This window comes from Antechinus flavipes, chromosome 6 (assembly GCF_016432865.1).
Source record: "Antechinus flavipes isolate AdamAnt ecotype Samford, QLD, Australia chromosome 6, AdamAnt_v2, whole genome shotgun sequence".
Taxonomy (NCBI): domain Eukaryota; kingdom Metazoa; phylum Chordata; class Mammalia; order Dasyuromorphia; family Dasyuridae; genus Antechinus; species Antechinus flavipes.
This window is the reverse complement of record NC_067403.1, coordinates 8536796-8550905: the sequence shown is the minus strand read 5'-3', so window position 1 is coordinate 8550905 and position 14110 is coordinate 8536796. Positions and strand designations below refer to the sequence as shown.

The 14110-nt window shown below is 41.5% G+C and overlaps 1 protein-coding gene across 7 annotated transcripts in view; it reads left to right on the top strand.

Annotated features, from left to right (window-relative positions):
* Positions 1-572: 572 nt before the first annotated feature.
* LDB2 (LIM domain binding 2) overlaps positions 573-14110 on the top strand; it is a 331769-nt gene continuing 318231 nt past the window's right edge. The window contains exon 1 of one of the 7 annotated variants that reach the window (XM_051964686.1): positions 573-1405. In XM_051964686.1, coding sequence (XP_051820646.1) covers positions 1274-1405 — 132 coding nt within the window. In that variant the 5' untranslated portion in view covers positions 573-1273. The remainder of the gene's footprint in view (positions 1406-14110) is intronic. The other 6 variants (XM_051964687.1, XM_051964685.1, XM_051964684.1 and 3 more) reach the window with 6 other exon arrangements.

Sequence of the window (14110 nt, the reverse complement as noted above, 5' to 3'; positions counted from 1 at the left end):
CACTGGCTGCCTCTCTCTGTGTCTTTGTTATTTTCCCTGATATTAAGTATTTGTTAAAGTCAGGCAGTGTCAACTCTGGACTTGATGGTTCCAGCCAAGTTGACTCGGCATCTGGATCCCAGCTTTGAGTAGAAGGTGATTTCCCTTGTCTCCAGGAGGCAGTTTGGGCTTACTTCTAGTTGGGATACACTGTCCTTGGGAGAAGACTGATACACTTCCAGAGCCCTAGGAATGAAGGCCTGCTTCTCTAGCAGGGCTGGGTGTATTATTTTAGGATACTCCCAGAGATGATTTGCAATTTAGTACTCTGCAAAAATTTCCCTGCTTCTCTAGTGAGCCATCCATCCCTGTGCTCTTAATACTCGCATGCACGCGTGCACACATGTGTGTTTTGGCACGAGCCGTTGCCTTTTGCATTTCTCCCCGTTATAAATTCTATTATTCGGCTTCTCTGTTTGGGGTCGATTCCCTCTTCCTCTCGATTGTGGCTAGCGGGGCACCGGGCTGCGAATCCCTGCCCGACCCCTGACCCGCCTTGGCTGGATTTTTCCTGGGGAGGGAAAGAAAATCGAAGTGCAGAGATGTGGCAAGCTGCTGCAACTACTGACGGCAGATGAAATCCTCGGAGTGGCAAGAAATCCTCCCCGGATCGGCCCAAACGCGGGCTCGCGCAGCCCTCCCTGCGCTTGGGGAGCAGATCCCATTTGTGCCGGACCCAACGGCGACAGCCCATCCGTGCCAAGGACGCTGCCCGCTCGGCTGCCCGGGGTCCTGGCTGGGCGCAAGTGGGCCAAACCTGAGACCTGGGTCAGCCTGGCAGGAAAATGCTATTTTGAACTAGGCTCCAGTGTGGACAGGAAATGACCTCTCCACAAATCCTGCTGCTTTAAAAGCTCAAAGCCAAGGCCGAGCAGGAGTGTCTCCCCGGTGTCCCTCTTTCCCCTCCCTCCCTCCTTCCCTCCCTCCCTCTCGGGCTGGCTCCCTCCCTCCCTCCCTCCCTCTCCCCGGAGCTGGTGCTCTCTCGCCTCCCTCTCTCCCTCCTCTGTCGTGCGCTCTCTCGCTGGCTCGCTCTCGCTCCCGTCTCCTGCTCTCTCCGCCTCTGCCTCGGCTCCCCCAGCAGTTTGCAGTCAGTGTGTCTCGGCGGCTCCGTGTGTGCGTGTGTGCGCGTGTGTGTGCGCGCAGCTACTTTGTACTGGGAAGAACCCCCAGCCCATGTGCTCTGCATGGATGTTGGTGCTACTCTCTGTAGCTTGATTTCCTCCAAGCAGCCAAGATGTCCAGCACACCACATGACCCCTTCTATTCTTCTCCTTTCGGCCCATTTTATAGGCGGCACACACCGTACATGGTGCAGCCCGAGTACCGGATCTATGAGATGAACAAGAGGCTGCAGTCTCGCACCGAGGTAAGTGCCCCGACCTCCCCTCCGGGGGCCGCGGGGGAGGGGGGATCCTGCCGAGCGTCCCGTGCCCCTGCCCCCGGCCGGCCGGGGAGCGGGTCCCGCACCGCTGCTCGGCCGGGGAGCCCGGGGATGCCTCCCCCACCCCGCCCCCGGCAATGCCCGACTTTCAGCCGCTGATCCCTCCTGCGAACTCCTGGAGCAGAGCACAGTTGATGCTGAAATCTGGAGGGAGCCCAGAGCGCCCAGCTCGGCTCCTGCGAGCCCTCCTCCCCCTGAGCCAGCGCTGCCCCTTTCTGCCTCTGGGCTCGGAAAGTGGTTTGTTGGAAAGTGCTCCGCTGGCCGTCCGGCTGACCTGCTCTGGGGAATAGGGAGGGAGCCCCGGGCAGCTGCGGGACTCGGGACCCTCTTTGTAAATTGCCCAAGGGGGGCCGCTGGGAAACTCCACTGCGTTTGTTTTGTCAGAGTCACCCCCCTCCCGGAGGGAAAGGTAATCCCGGAAGAACCCCGGGAACAGACTTTGGAAAAGCTGGTCCCGAGTCGTCCTTAAGGAGCACATGTTCAGCATCAAATGGGCAGATTTGGGGGTTTAATTTCGGAGAGTCGTCGCCTTTGGGAGGGGAAGTGAGCAGTTCCTGACTTTATCTATCCCACGACTGACAGAGGAGCTCCTCAAGTGGCCCGGGGTGAGGGGCTTGACAGAAACTGTCCCTCATTTTTGGCCACTTAGGATCTTGCCCCTTAAAGATCAGCGAGCTCCGGAGAAGCACTTAAGTGAACAGGAATAAGAGAAATACTTGGGAGGACTTTGAAATGCAAACTTAAAGCTTGCCTCCTGCAATTTCAATATTTAATGAAACCTTACTTTCTGGAGGGAAAGGCTGCCTGCTAAATGAGGCTGCATCTGGTCCGTGTGCCCAGGTGGCTGCCGGGGCACAAGCCTGGGAGGGAAACGTCTCCAAAAGGAGTTTGGTGGGGATGCACTGACAGGCACTAGAAGTGGAAATCTTAGAGAATCACAACCCTCTGCAGATTGCAAATGTCCAGTGTAGTTGTGTGCAGCTAGAGGGAAGAATGGAGGAGAAATTTTAGATGAACTTGATTGTTGACTCCTAACTTTCCAAAGGAACCACTCCAGGTTTGTCTAAAATAAAACACATGCATGAATTGTCAGTTAAGCCATGGAGAATTCATGACGTTCAATGTATATGATACAGCTAACAAGATGTGACCTGCTTTCTGATTGGCCAAGGGCTGGCGAAGAACTGATTTAAAAAAAAAAAAAAAACTGTTCTCACTGATATTTGCCTTCCATGTTATTGCTCCATGAATGTTATATGCGATTCATAACATGACTAAAATCCAAGAAGTCAGGGAATCTCTAGAAATGGCAACTGTGTTCTGCGTGGAGGTCATTGATTGCTGCCTAGAACTTATACTTGTTTGTACATACGTCTGTGGAAGGCTGGGGTGGGGGGGTGCAGTTTGCTCCATGCACAATCTCAAACTGGATTTTAGAATCTTAAATTCCTGCCCAAACTATTGGAGAAGATAGTGCCTTTAAGAATTAGAAGGAAAAAGAATAAAAACTGGGGAAAATATCTGAGGTTTTTTTGAGGGGAGAGACAGAGACAGGTATATAATTAGCATTAGAGAAGAGATTACTAGTTACAGATTGCATTTCAACAACTAACAATCAGATTTAAAAACAATGTACGTTGACATTCAGAAAGTTTTAGAGAAGTTGTGCAAAGAAATTCCTTCCCTTCACTCCTTTTCCTATTTTGGGAACCAAGGCAGATTTCTCTGTGATATTTGGTATTCACTAGTTCTCTTTCAAACACTATATGGCCAGTTCTGAACTGCTAAACTAGGCATTCTTCCTTGCACTAGCCCTCAGAAATTTCAATAGGATATAATGAAGTTGCTAGGTTTGGATTATATCAAGGGAGGATTTTTGAAAAGATCTCCCTGTGTATCTTGTTTCTTTAAAAACAGAACAGTTTCTTTGGGGGGTAGTCAAACTCAGGAACTCCTAACTTTTATTATTATTTTGCATTTGGTTTAAAGTTTTGTATTTTCTTTAAAGATGACATCACTTTTTGTTTAGAAAAAATCATTTTAAAACCCTTTAAATTTTGTCATAGAATAATTTCTTTGACGGTGCCCTAAGATTCAGGAGTTTTTGTTGTTGTTGTTTTTAATGTCTAGTAGAGCTTGATATGGCATATTTAATGAAAATAATACATTAGACCAAATCTTTCAAACTTGAAGACTTTTTTGCCCCTAAATAGAAATATGAAGAAATTATCTAAATCAATTGACATGACATCTTACATTTGGGTTATCATGTATAATATAAAAGTAGAATCAAAGGAGTATCCCTGGAATATTCTCTTCAGATGTGATTTTGGCAAATAGTATACTTGGAAAGTAAGAAAATGTCCTATCAGGGAAAGTCTATGTGATCACTGGTTTAAAAAATCAGTATGATCATCATATGGTCCTAGAACCCCTTTCTGATTTAGGATTTATCAGATGTTTTCCCCACCACAGTAATCACATATACAGGACAAATATGTTTATGCTCATTTTGCTTCTAGGGAAACTGAGGCAAGAGAGGTTAAGTTGCTTGCCTGTTTTCACAGAATAAAATCATGGATCAGCCTTCCAAAATAATTATCTTTGGGTTACAAAATAGATTTGGAACACCGGCGATGAAGGCAAAGTGTACATCCAATGAATTCATTTGTTTTAGCCAGCTCTTTGGATGATGAGATCCATACTCTTCTCTATCTTTGGGGTCCCCACCCCTATCTCCTGTCCCCATCTACCTTCCCGAAGTAGATTGATATACCTTGCTTTTCTACATCCACACCAAGTTATTCAGATAATTGTCTCTACTTTGGACTCCGGCTCCATGAAGCTGGGCTTGATTCAAAAGGTTGTAGTTTGTTTATTTTGCACTATGTCAATGAAAAGTTTCTGCCTAGAGAATAAAGGGAGTTAAATGTCGTAGTTTTTTTTAGGAAAAAAAAAACACTAGCATTTTATTTTAGGAAACTGAAAAGTGATAAATAAAGCATAATACTTATATACATTGAGAAAACCACACCCTCTATCTAAAGCTGACATCCAGGAAATCGTGTGAATGCAGTAAAAGGGGGTTGCTACATTCCTTCCTATTAAACAAAACTAAACTCGACCAGAAACACTTAGCAAAGTAGGATTACTTTCTTGAGCAGTTTGACATAAGCCAAGAAGGCTAGACTATAGCTTTAGTCTGTTTTGGAAGGCGTGTGGGGTAGCGGGAAGTACATTGGATCGGACATCAGGAGATGTAGTGTCGATTTCTAGATCTGCCATTACTAATTAGTATATGGCTTTGGGCATCCATTTCACTTTCTCTGGATCTCAGTTTACTCATCTGGGCAATGAATGAGTTGGAGGAAATGATTTCTAAACTGCCTTCTGGTTCTAAGATGACTTTGAAAGCTTGGGATTTTTTCTAGTATCCTACAGTTCTATTGATAATCCTTAAGTAGTCTCGAAACCCCGGCTAACAGTGGAGGAAAGACTAAACAAAATAAAACTCTGGGTAGGAACATATTAATTTAGCAAACATCATTTGCTACAACGTGCAACATATTTTGCTAGGTGCCGAGAGAAAACTGTGCTAATAATAACAACTGAAGTTGGATGGTAGCTCATGGATAATTTTTTGAGGGGTGTATGCCTCTTGGTTGGAGGGAATAGAACTGAGAGAGCAGCGTGAGCAGTCTCCCTTCTCTTCTCCAGTTTTCTCCCATTCCCCCCAGTCCCTGTTCCCAAATTTATTTTAGTAGATCAGGTAACTTTTAGAATTAGGTAATTTAGCTATTGTGGAGAATAAAAGATTTGTACATGAATGCATTTCAGAGTCTCACCTCTTTCATTTTAAAGGAATAGAAATATATTTTAGAGTATGCTTTACTGTTTGCAAAATATACTTCGTTGCTTTGAAGAGAATGGTGTGTGTGTTTATCTAAATCAGATCAGAATTTCATAAAAATGTATTTAATATTCAGTTCCTTCTTGAGTTTTGTCTTACAATTGTGTGCTTTGACAAGCCTGTAATAAAAAGAGGAAAAAGTGATCTTTTTCATTGTAATACTTCTGTTGGTCTTTACATTTCCAAAGCACCCAGCTGACATCCAGATCATATTTTTGAAGTACCTTAATGTGCAAGTTTGTTATGGCCATATGGTAAACCATATGATCATAACATGCAAAGGTCCTGGAATTAGGAAGAAGAGAGGGGAAAAAAGTAAAGTGCTCCTAAATTTCTGGTCCATGGAAAAATTTTGGTAGGGAAAATTATAATTCTTTGATTACATGACTTGGCTTGCATTTTAATATTAAATAAATGGTAATATAGGTAAATGTCTATATATACATATACATATATTTGCTTGAAACAAAAAAGGAAAAATAAAATAACCATTTCAAATGATGGAAGTTTAAAAAAATATATTGTTCAGTGGCTTCAAGTTGACCAAGTTACTGATATTCAAAAAGTTGCCATTTATCAAAGGTAACTTGGTGCTGTGTCAGTTCCATTTATATCTTTTGCTCCTTCAGGTGATTGGGTAGTTTCTGTTTCCAAGGAGAATAGCTTCCTTTCCCTTTACTGTGCTCTTAGATCCTCTTTTAAAAGATGAAAGTTTTTGTTTTGTTTTGTTTCAAATGATGATTTTAGGGCCAAAATCAACAGATTCCATATATATATATATATATATATATATATATATATATATATATATATATATATATATATATATATATATATATATATATATATATATTTTCTCTTTTATTGACTCTTTGTGGTGGTATTTCTCTTCCATAATATTCTTTTCCTCCCTGTTCCTCACACTCTCCAGGATTAAGTGAAAATTATGATTCTGCTCAGAAAAAAAATACACATTAATAATATTCTGGGTTGATAAAGTTTTAGTTCCATGGATTTTAACATGAATGTTGGTACCGAACCAAATATTTTTGGTGACGCCAAGATTTAATGGGTATTGTTTAGTTGTTTTGTCCCCCAGCTTGTCATCAAAATTTCCTGTGGGGAGGGGGAAGCAACAGCTCACCGACATTTTTACTCCTGCAGCTCTATTTCTGTATGCTTCAGTCTCAAGAATTCATGTCGTAATCTGCTATTTATTGTTGGAGCAGCTTGTTATCACTGATTTTTTGTAGACAGTGTCGTTGCAATGAGTTTAGATGTTTGATTTCGGAGGGGGAAAAAGAAAAAAAAATGTTTTGAGATAACTCGCTTTTAGGAATTGAGAAAAAATAATGTTGCTCTTTCCATGAGGTGGCCTAAGGATTTGCAATTTAATAAGAATTTGGGGAAGAAGGGGAGGAGATCAAACCTATTTTGACAATGGTTAGCAGGAACCCAAAGGGCATTTTGCAAGGAGGGAGCTTCCAAACTCTCTTTTATATCAACATGGCCTTAGAGAAGAAATTGAAGGCCGGCTGGACTGATTTTTATTTTCCCTGAAGTTTTTTTTTTCCTATTTTCTTCTGTAGGAGCTGTTTTTAATTAAAAATTGCTACAAACTAACAATTCTTCAGAGGCCAGGAAGGGGGGGGGGGATCAGTCAATTTGCTTTCAAGGCAGATTCTTATCAGCTTTGAATCAATGAAAGCTTAATTTTGGGAAGTAAATGCATTATGATAGAAAAAAATCAAACTATACATTTGGCAAATGTTTAGCTTTCTGTTTGGGTTTGAGAGAGAAATCAATTTAGAGTGTATGGAGAACAGGCTGTAAATCTCCTTTTATTACGATTGTTCTCACCAGTTTGGTTTTCTTGAAGAATATACAGAATGCCATTTTTTTTTGAGCAAATAAAGCAACTTTGCAAAATATTACAAGCTTAGGATTTCTTGAATGTGTTTATTTGGTTGTAGGTGGTACATCTCTAGCTATATCTGGTTTGAAAAAAATAAAATCTTTCGTATTACTTTAAAAGCCTTCATTTGGGAGAGCCATTACCCAGATACACATAGCTCTCGTTCAGGAATAGCATCTACCATCTTGACCTTCAAAATTTTTAGTGATTGGAGCAAAAGCAACTTATTTTCAGCCAAAGATCCACAAGGTATTATATATTATATATTAGGGTGACCAGCTCCCAGTAAGGAATCTAACACTGATTTTTCAAGATGTGAAAAAGCCTATCATAAATGTGTGCATAATAACATGTATGTACATGAAATATATATCTATACCTATGAAACAGGTATCATGAGTAGCCCAAAAGATTGAGATAGAAATGGCGGCGATAATTCTAATTTTTGCTACAGCATTTGACCAGCAGTCATAAGGATAACTGGCCAAGCCAAGCCAGTCCAAGGACTTGCTACTAACAGAAGCTATTCCAGAGCTTTTCTTGTGCTTCTGATCATACAGACCAAAGCTATCTGTCTCCCAACTGCCTCGAGTCATAGAACAATAAGGAGAGTATGGATGGCACTATGTTGAGCCATCCCTATTAAAGAAACAAAGGAAAGTCTAATGGCCGACTGAGTACTTCATCTTATGCAGTCATGGTCCCCATCTAGTCTGGGGTTTGATGATGAAAATACAATTCAAATTTCTTTTAATATAATTGATTTCATTGTAATTTTGTGTATTAATTATGCATTTTAAGACATCTTCTGGAGAAGGGCTTCCTAAGCTTCTCCAGCTTCTTCCAGAAGGATTCAGAACTCTTAGTCAAGTTCAATGTTCTCATTTTACTGATGGAGAAACTGAGACCTAGAGGTTTTTACTGACTTGCCTAAGGCTGGCAGGTAAAGCAAGGTTCTCTGACTCCCAAATTAGCACTCTTTCTACTTTATAGCTTCATCAAAGCACATTATCACTGATGCCATTTCTCCATCATGACCCAAAGTTGTATCATGGGCGTGCTCCTTTCCATGGCTCAGTGTCCTTATCGATAGAATAAGAGATTCTCCTTCGAGATGGCAAACATGGCACCAACAGTGTTCCTTAGTCCAGCAAACCATATTCCAATGGTACTGAAATATTTCACCAAGTATTAAGTAGAAACATAGATAAAGAAAAATAAAAAATAGATAAATAAATATAGATAAAATGATCAGATTGTTTTCTAAATCCTTAGCCAGCCTGTGGGAATCCTTTTCTAAGATTTAGTGGTCCCATTTCTATCCAAATTTACTACCTCTGTGATGATCTCTCTGGTCTCTCCAATCTCTGGTGAGTGTTCTATGGTTCTGAGATGTGCATGTGTGTGTGCACGTGTGTGTGTGTGTGTGTGTGTGTGTGTGTGTGTGTGTGTGTGTAAGGGGGAATTATTGCATTGTATGCGTACTTGCATGCCTCCCTGTAGCTTGATTTTCCTAAATGGCTGATCCTCTCAGTTTATCCGAGATCAATGGCTCTTTTCAGGAGGAGGGGATCTTGGAAGCTGGAAGCATACTTAAGCTAGAAGTTTTTTGGAAGCTTTTTCTGTTGTAAGAATGAGTATTTCCATTTGGAGAGCTAGTAGGACTCCATGCAGTTGACAGATTTGAATTGAATTGATTTTGACTAGGAATTTTCAGAGAACTAAATGGCTTTTTTTCCCATGTTGAAAATTTGTGAGATTCCTCATTGGGAGTTAGTCCCCTTAAGTAAATCCTCTCCTCCTGTCATTCACCTGTTCTTAAAAACAGATCATTGATGTTGTGAGAGACTGATCCTCTCTGTTAAAGGCTGTGAGACTTTAGAGTCAATAAAACATTTAGCAAACAATAAACATTTACAGAGCACCTCCTGTATGTAAAGCACTTTGTTGAAAAACAGAGAAGGAGGAACATGCTAGGTGTGTGTTGGGGGGACAATTGTTGCAAAGTGAAATGGGAGATGCTGTGTGTGTGTGTATGAGTGAATGTTGTGGAGTCACAGATAAGAAAAAGAAAAACAATTCCTATTATTTATCTTCGCCACTATTTATCTAGTACCAGGATCTGGTCCTCATGGGGCAATAAGATGTGATTTGTCTATATTTGAAGGACTATCATTTGAGGGAGGTGATAAGTTGGTTTTTTTGTTTTGTTTTGCTGAGGCAATGGGGATTAAGACTATCATTTAAGGGAAGAGATAAGTTTTTGTTTGTTTGTTTGTTTTGTTTTAACTGAGGCAATGGGTGTTAAGTGACTTGCTCAGGGTAATACATGGGCCAGGAAGTGTTAAGTGTCTGAGGTCATATTTGAACTAGGGTCCTCCTGACTTCAGGGCTGGTGCTCTGTCCACAGCACCACCTAGCTGCCTCATTCAGATAAGTTTCTTTTTTGTTGCTCTGGGCAGAGGTGGGGAAAGGACAGACAGCCAGAACAACAAGCAGTTAATAAGTCTTTACTGTGTGTTGGGAACTTAATCTTGCCCCTAATCATTGAAGAGATAGAGGAGGGCAAAAACAATGTCTGCTTTAAGGAGTCTACTTTTTAATGTAAACAACTGTGTACATTTAAAATATAGAAAGCAGAGGGACAGAAATTTCAGATGAGAAGATATTAATGATGGTGGGGGAGGAGGGCAGGGCTGCCTGAAGAAGATGGAATTGTGGGATTTGAGCTGTCTTTGGGAAGCCAGGAACTCTGAGAAGCAAAACAGAGAAGGAGGAACATGCTAGGTGTGTGTTGGGGGACAATTGTTGCAAAGTGAAATGGGAGATGCTGTGTGTGTGTGTATGAGTGATAGTGGTCATTGGAACTAGATATACAGTGTTTAGAGGTGTATAAAGTGCAAGAAGACTGAAGATATTGAAGGATTTAAGTGCCAGAGGACTTTGTGGTTGAGCCCCGTAAGAGGGAGTCATTGGTTTTATTGGGTGGGATGCAGGGTGACATGGCTAGATTGGTTAGAAAAATTCATTTGGCAGCTGCGGGAGGATGGATTGGAGTGAGGATAGAATGGAGGCAGGAAGCTCAATTAGAAGGCTATTGCAGTGGATCAGAAAAGAGCTGATGAGGGCTTGGAGTACTTGATAACTGTCTGAGTGGAAGGTTCCATTTAGGAAAGAAGTCATGAGGGTAGAAATGACAAGATTTAGCAAAGGGGTTCCATATTCAGTATGAAGGGGGGAAAGAAGTCAAGTATTGCAAGCCTTGGGCACTGGGACAAAGGTGCCCTTAACAGAAACAGGAAAGTTTGGAAGAGGAGAGCTGTTTGAAACACCTAGGGGACCATTTGTGTTGAGCTGTCCAAAAGGATGGGAGACTGGAGCTCAGAGGGGAGACTATGGTTGAATATGTGAATCTGGAAATCATTTGCATAGAGATGATAATTGAACCCATGGGAACTACTGATGTTACCATGTAAGAGAAGAGACATCAAGGAGAGATAATGGCTCTGCATAGAGCTTTGGGGAACCCCCACAATTATTAGATGTGATGTGAAGGATTAGGGGAGTGAGAATTACCAGTACACAAGTAGCAAGAGAACCAAGAGAAACCAGGACTAGAAATAGTTAATTGATGTTATGAGTGGGATGATGATGGATAAGTGTGAAGAAAAAACTTCCCAGGAAATGGAGCTGTGCCTTGGGATGCTTTGCAAAGTGTGAAGTGCATGAGCAGAAGCAAGATGACCTCCTGGAAACCTGGAAAGGTTTCGTACATGAGGTGAACCAGATGTCCACCAGCACCCTAGCCAGCTCCCCATTCGGGCACTTGCCCAGGTGCTTATAAACATGTCCTTACCATTCCGGGTTGTAGAAGAGAATTTGTGGTAACCATTTAGTTAGGGTTTGTCAAAATTCTGAAAAGCCCAGGCAAAGGCACACATGCATATATTTATAGTCCATATTATTTATTATACACATGCACACACATATATGGATTGAAAACCTACTTTATTGAAGGCAATATTGATGTGAGATTTTTGCCTCTCTGACAAAATGGAATATAGGCTTTCTTAACATGTAGTTGGGGCAGCTCAGATAGTCCAGTGGATAGAGGACTGAGACTGCAGTCAGGAAGACCTGAGACACTTACCAGTTGTGTGGACCTGGGCAAGTCTTCTAACCCTGCTTACCTCGGTTTCCTCATGTGTAAAATGAACTGGAGATGGCAAACCACTTCAGTATCTTTGCCAAGAACACCCCAAATGCTTCACAGAGTCAGACATGACTTAAGCTACTGTTCAACAACATCTAGTTAAAAGTATCACATATATCCACTGTCCTCCATCTCCTGTCAATAGCTTTTTCACCTCCAGAATGCTACTTGGCATCTACAGTTATATATCTAGAGCTGTTATTTCTTAGGAAGCAAAGGAAATAGGGGGACAGTTGAGCATCCTTACTTGCTCTTAATTACCCCCAAATTAACTTTTTTGGTTTTGTCTTATTTTTTATATACACATATACATATATGTGCATATGTGTATACATATATACATGCATATATTCATATATACATGTGTATATTCATATATGTGTATATATTTATATATTCCATAAATTATATATATATATATAAAATTTTATAATGTATAATATAATTCCATATTATACATGAACATATACCTATATAATCATATATATTCATATATACTTATATATTCCATAAAATTACATATATATATAATTTCATAATGTATGATATAATTCCATCTTATACATGAATATATACATATATAATCATATATATTCATGTATATGTATACTTATATATTCCATAAAATCACATATATAATCTCATAATATATAATATACTTGCACATTATATATTAAGATACACATGCATATATGCATGCATACATACTTATGTGCATATACACACATACACATATATGTATATAGAGAACACAACTTCTCCTTGCCACCCAAATAGCCTCCATTGAAAGTCGAATTAGTTAAGTAAAACAGACATACTGACCATTCATGATGGGGTATGTTTCCTTCTGCCCCTGCGGCCTCCACCTCTCTGTCATGAGAAGGGAGACGTTTGGCCATTAGCCAGAACAGTGGTCATTGCTACTCCCCCTTTTTTGATATTCCAAATATAAAACCGGGTTTTGGATTTCCCGACAGACTGCTTCTCCTACATCCTGCCAGAGACATGTTCCTTGCATCTCAAGAGTTAAAAAATGATAATGTTTAAACATTATCAATCAGCCTGTTGCAGAGTGGGATCCTGTGGACATTTAGGTTTCCATAAATTGGAGTTGTAATTGCCCTCGGACACACCCTAAGTTAAGTAGCAAAAGCTGGGCGTCTGGGTATTCCAAGATGCAGTGCCAGAGAGGGGAAAAAAAAAAAAAAAAAAACAAGGAGCAAAAAGAAAACCCGAAAGAAACCCTAAACCTGCCTGTGCTTTCTCTGGGTTAATGCTCCAGCTGCCAGGCTGCGAAGCACAGGCCCCCCTTCCAGGCAGGTTCAGGAGAGGAATATTCGCTCGGAGCCCAGATTAGAAGCAGGGGGGCTGCCCTTGTTCCCCGGTCCCCCCACGGAGCAGTGCTTGGGAATAGGCAGCATGGCCCAGACTGCTAGCAGAGGGCTGCGTCCGCCCTGGGAGGGAACCTGATGCCCCAACTTGTGTGTCTAGACTGACGAGAGCCTGCCGGCCTGCTGGAGCGCGAGGCACCTTGTGGCTTCCTTCTCAAGGCATCCAGGAGGCAGTGCCAGGTGGAGGGCCTACCTTGCCAGCTCGGCTGCGGAGCCCTTGGCACAGGAACGCGGTTCACGTGGAGGTAACTCCCTGCCTCCCTTGGTCTCGTCTCCTCTGGAGACAGCAGAAAGTCCCAGCGCAGTGATTTTGATCTCCCTTCTCTCCAGGGTCCTTGCTTCCAGTATTTGGTGGCTCTTGGTGCGGGGTCCTCCCTGGGCCCCATTTCATTGAGTAAGACACCTCTGATATTTACAGTGTTTCAATGATAATTCCTCGTGTGCCAGACGAGAGAAATCCCTGTAGCTGCTGTGTGTAGGCAAACAATCACATTATTTTCTGTCTGGGGTAGGGGAGAAGGCTGGTAACCATAGCTTTTTATGGGGCTCAGTTCTTGAGACATCTGAGATTTTTATCTTATTGCTGAAAATCCATGTTGGCCAGTCTCCCCCAAAGCAATACACAAAAATGGCCCTTGGCCAATGAAGCTTTATTATTATTTTTTTTAAGCCAGATCTGTAATTTCATTGATAAGAGGAATGCTTCATTAGGAAACTTTTTTTTTTTAAATCATTGTTGCCCTGTCCTTGTTCTTCTATAAATAAGTTTAAAGAGGTACCTAAGACAGTGAAAGTTTAAGTGAATTTTCACCTCCCGGAGTCATTGAGCCAATTTGTGTCAGAGGCAGAAGTCCATCAATCCATCAGTAAACATTCATTAAGTGCCTATTGTGTGTCAAGCACTGTGCTAAGTGTGGGGATTTAAAAAAAATGACTAAGATACTTAGTTTTAGATCAAAGTTTTCCTGAGTTTGGGGGTTGACTCTCTAGCCACTGGATCTCATGTGTAAGAAACACAATATCCTTGCTCAGTTTTAGAGATGATTGGAACAGAATAAATCCTGAGCTGGTGAAGCCGTTTTTAAACAATCGTGTTCTAATACATTTGCTAGCCTTGGTAATCCGATGTATTTTGTTTTATGGACATAAAAACATTTTCTGAGGAGTGTGTTGGTTTCAGCATATTGCCAAGGGGTCCACA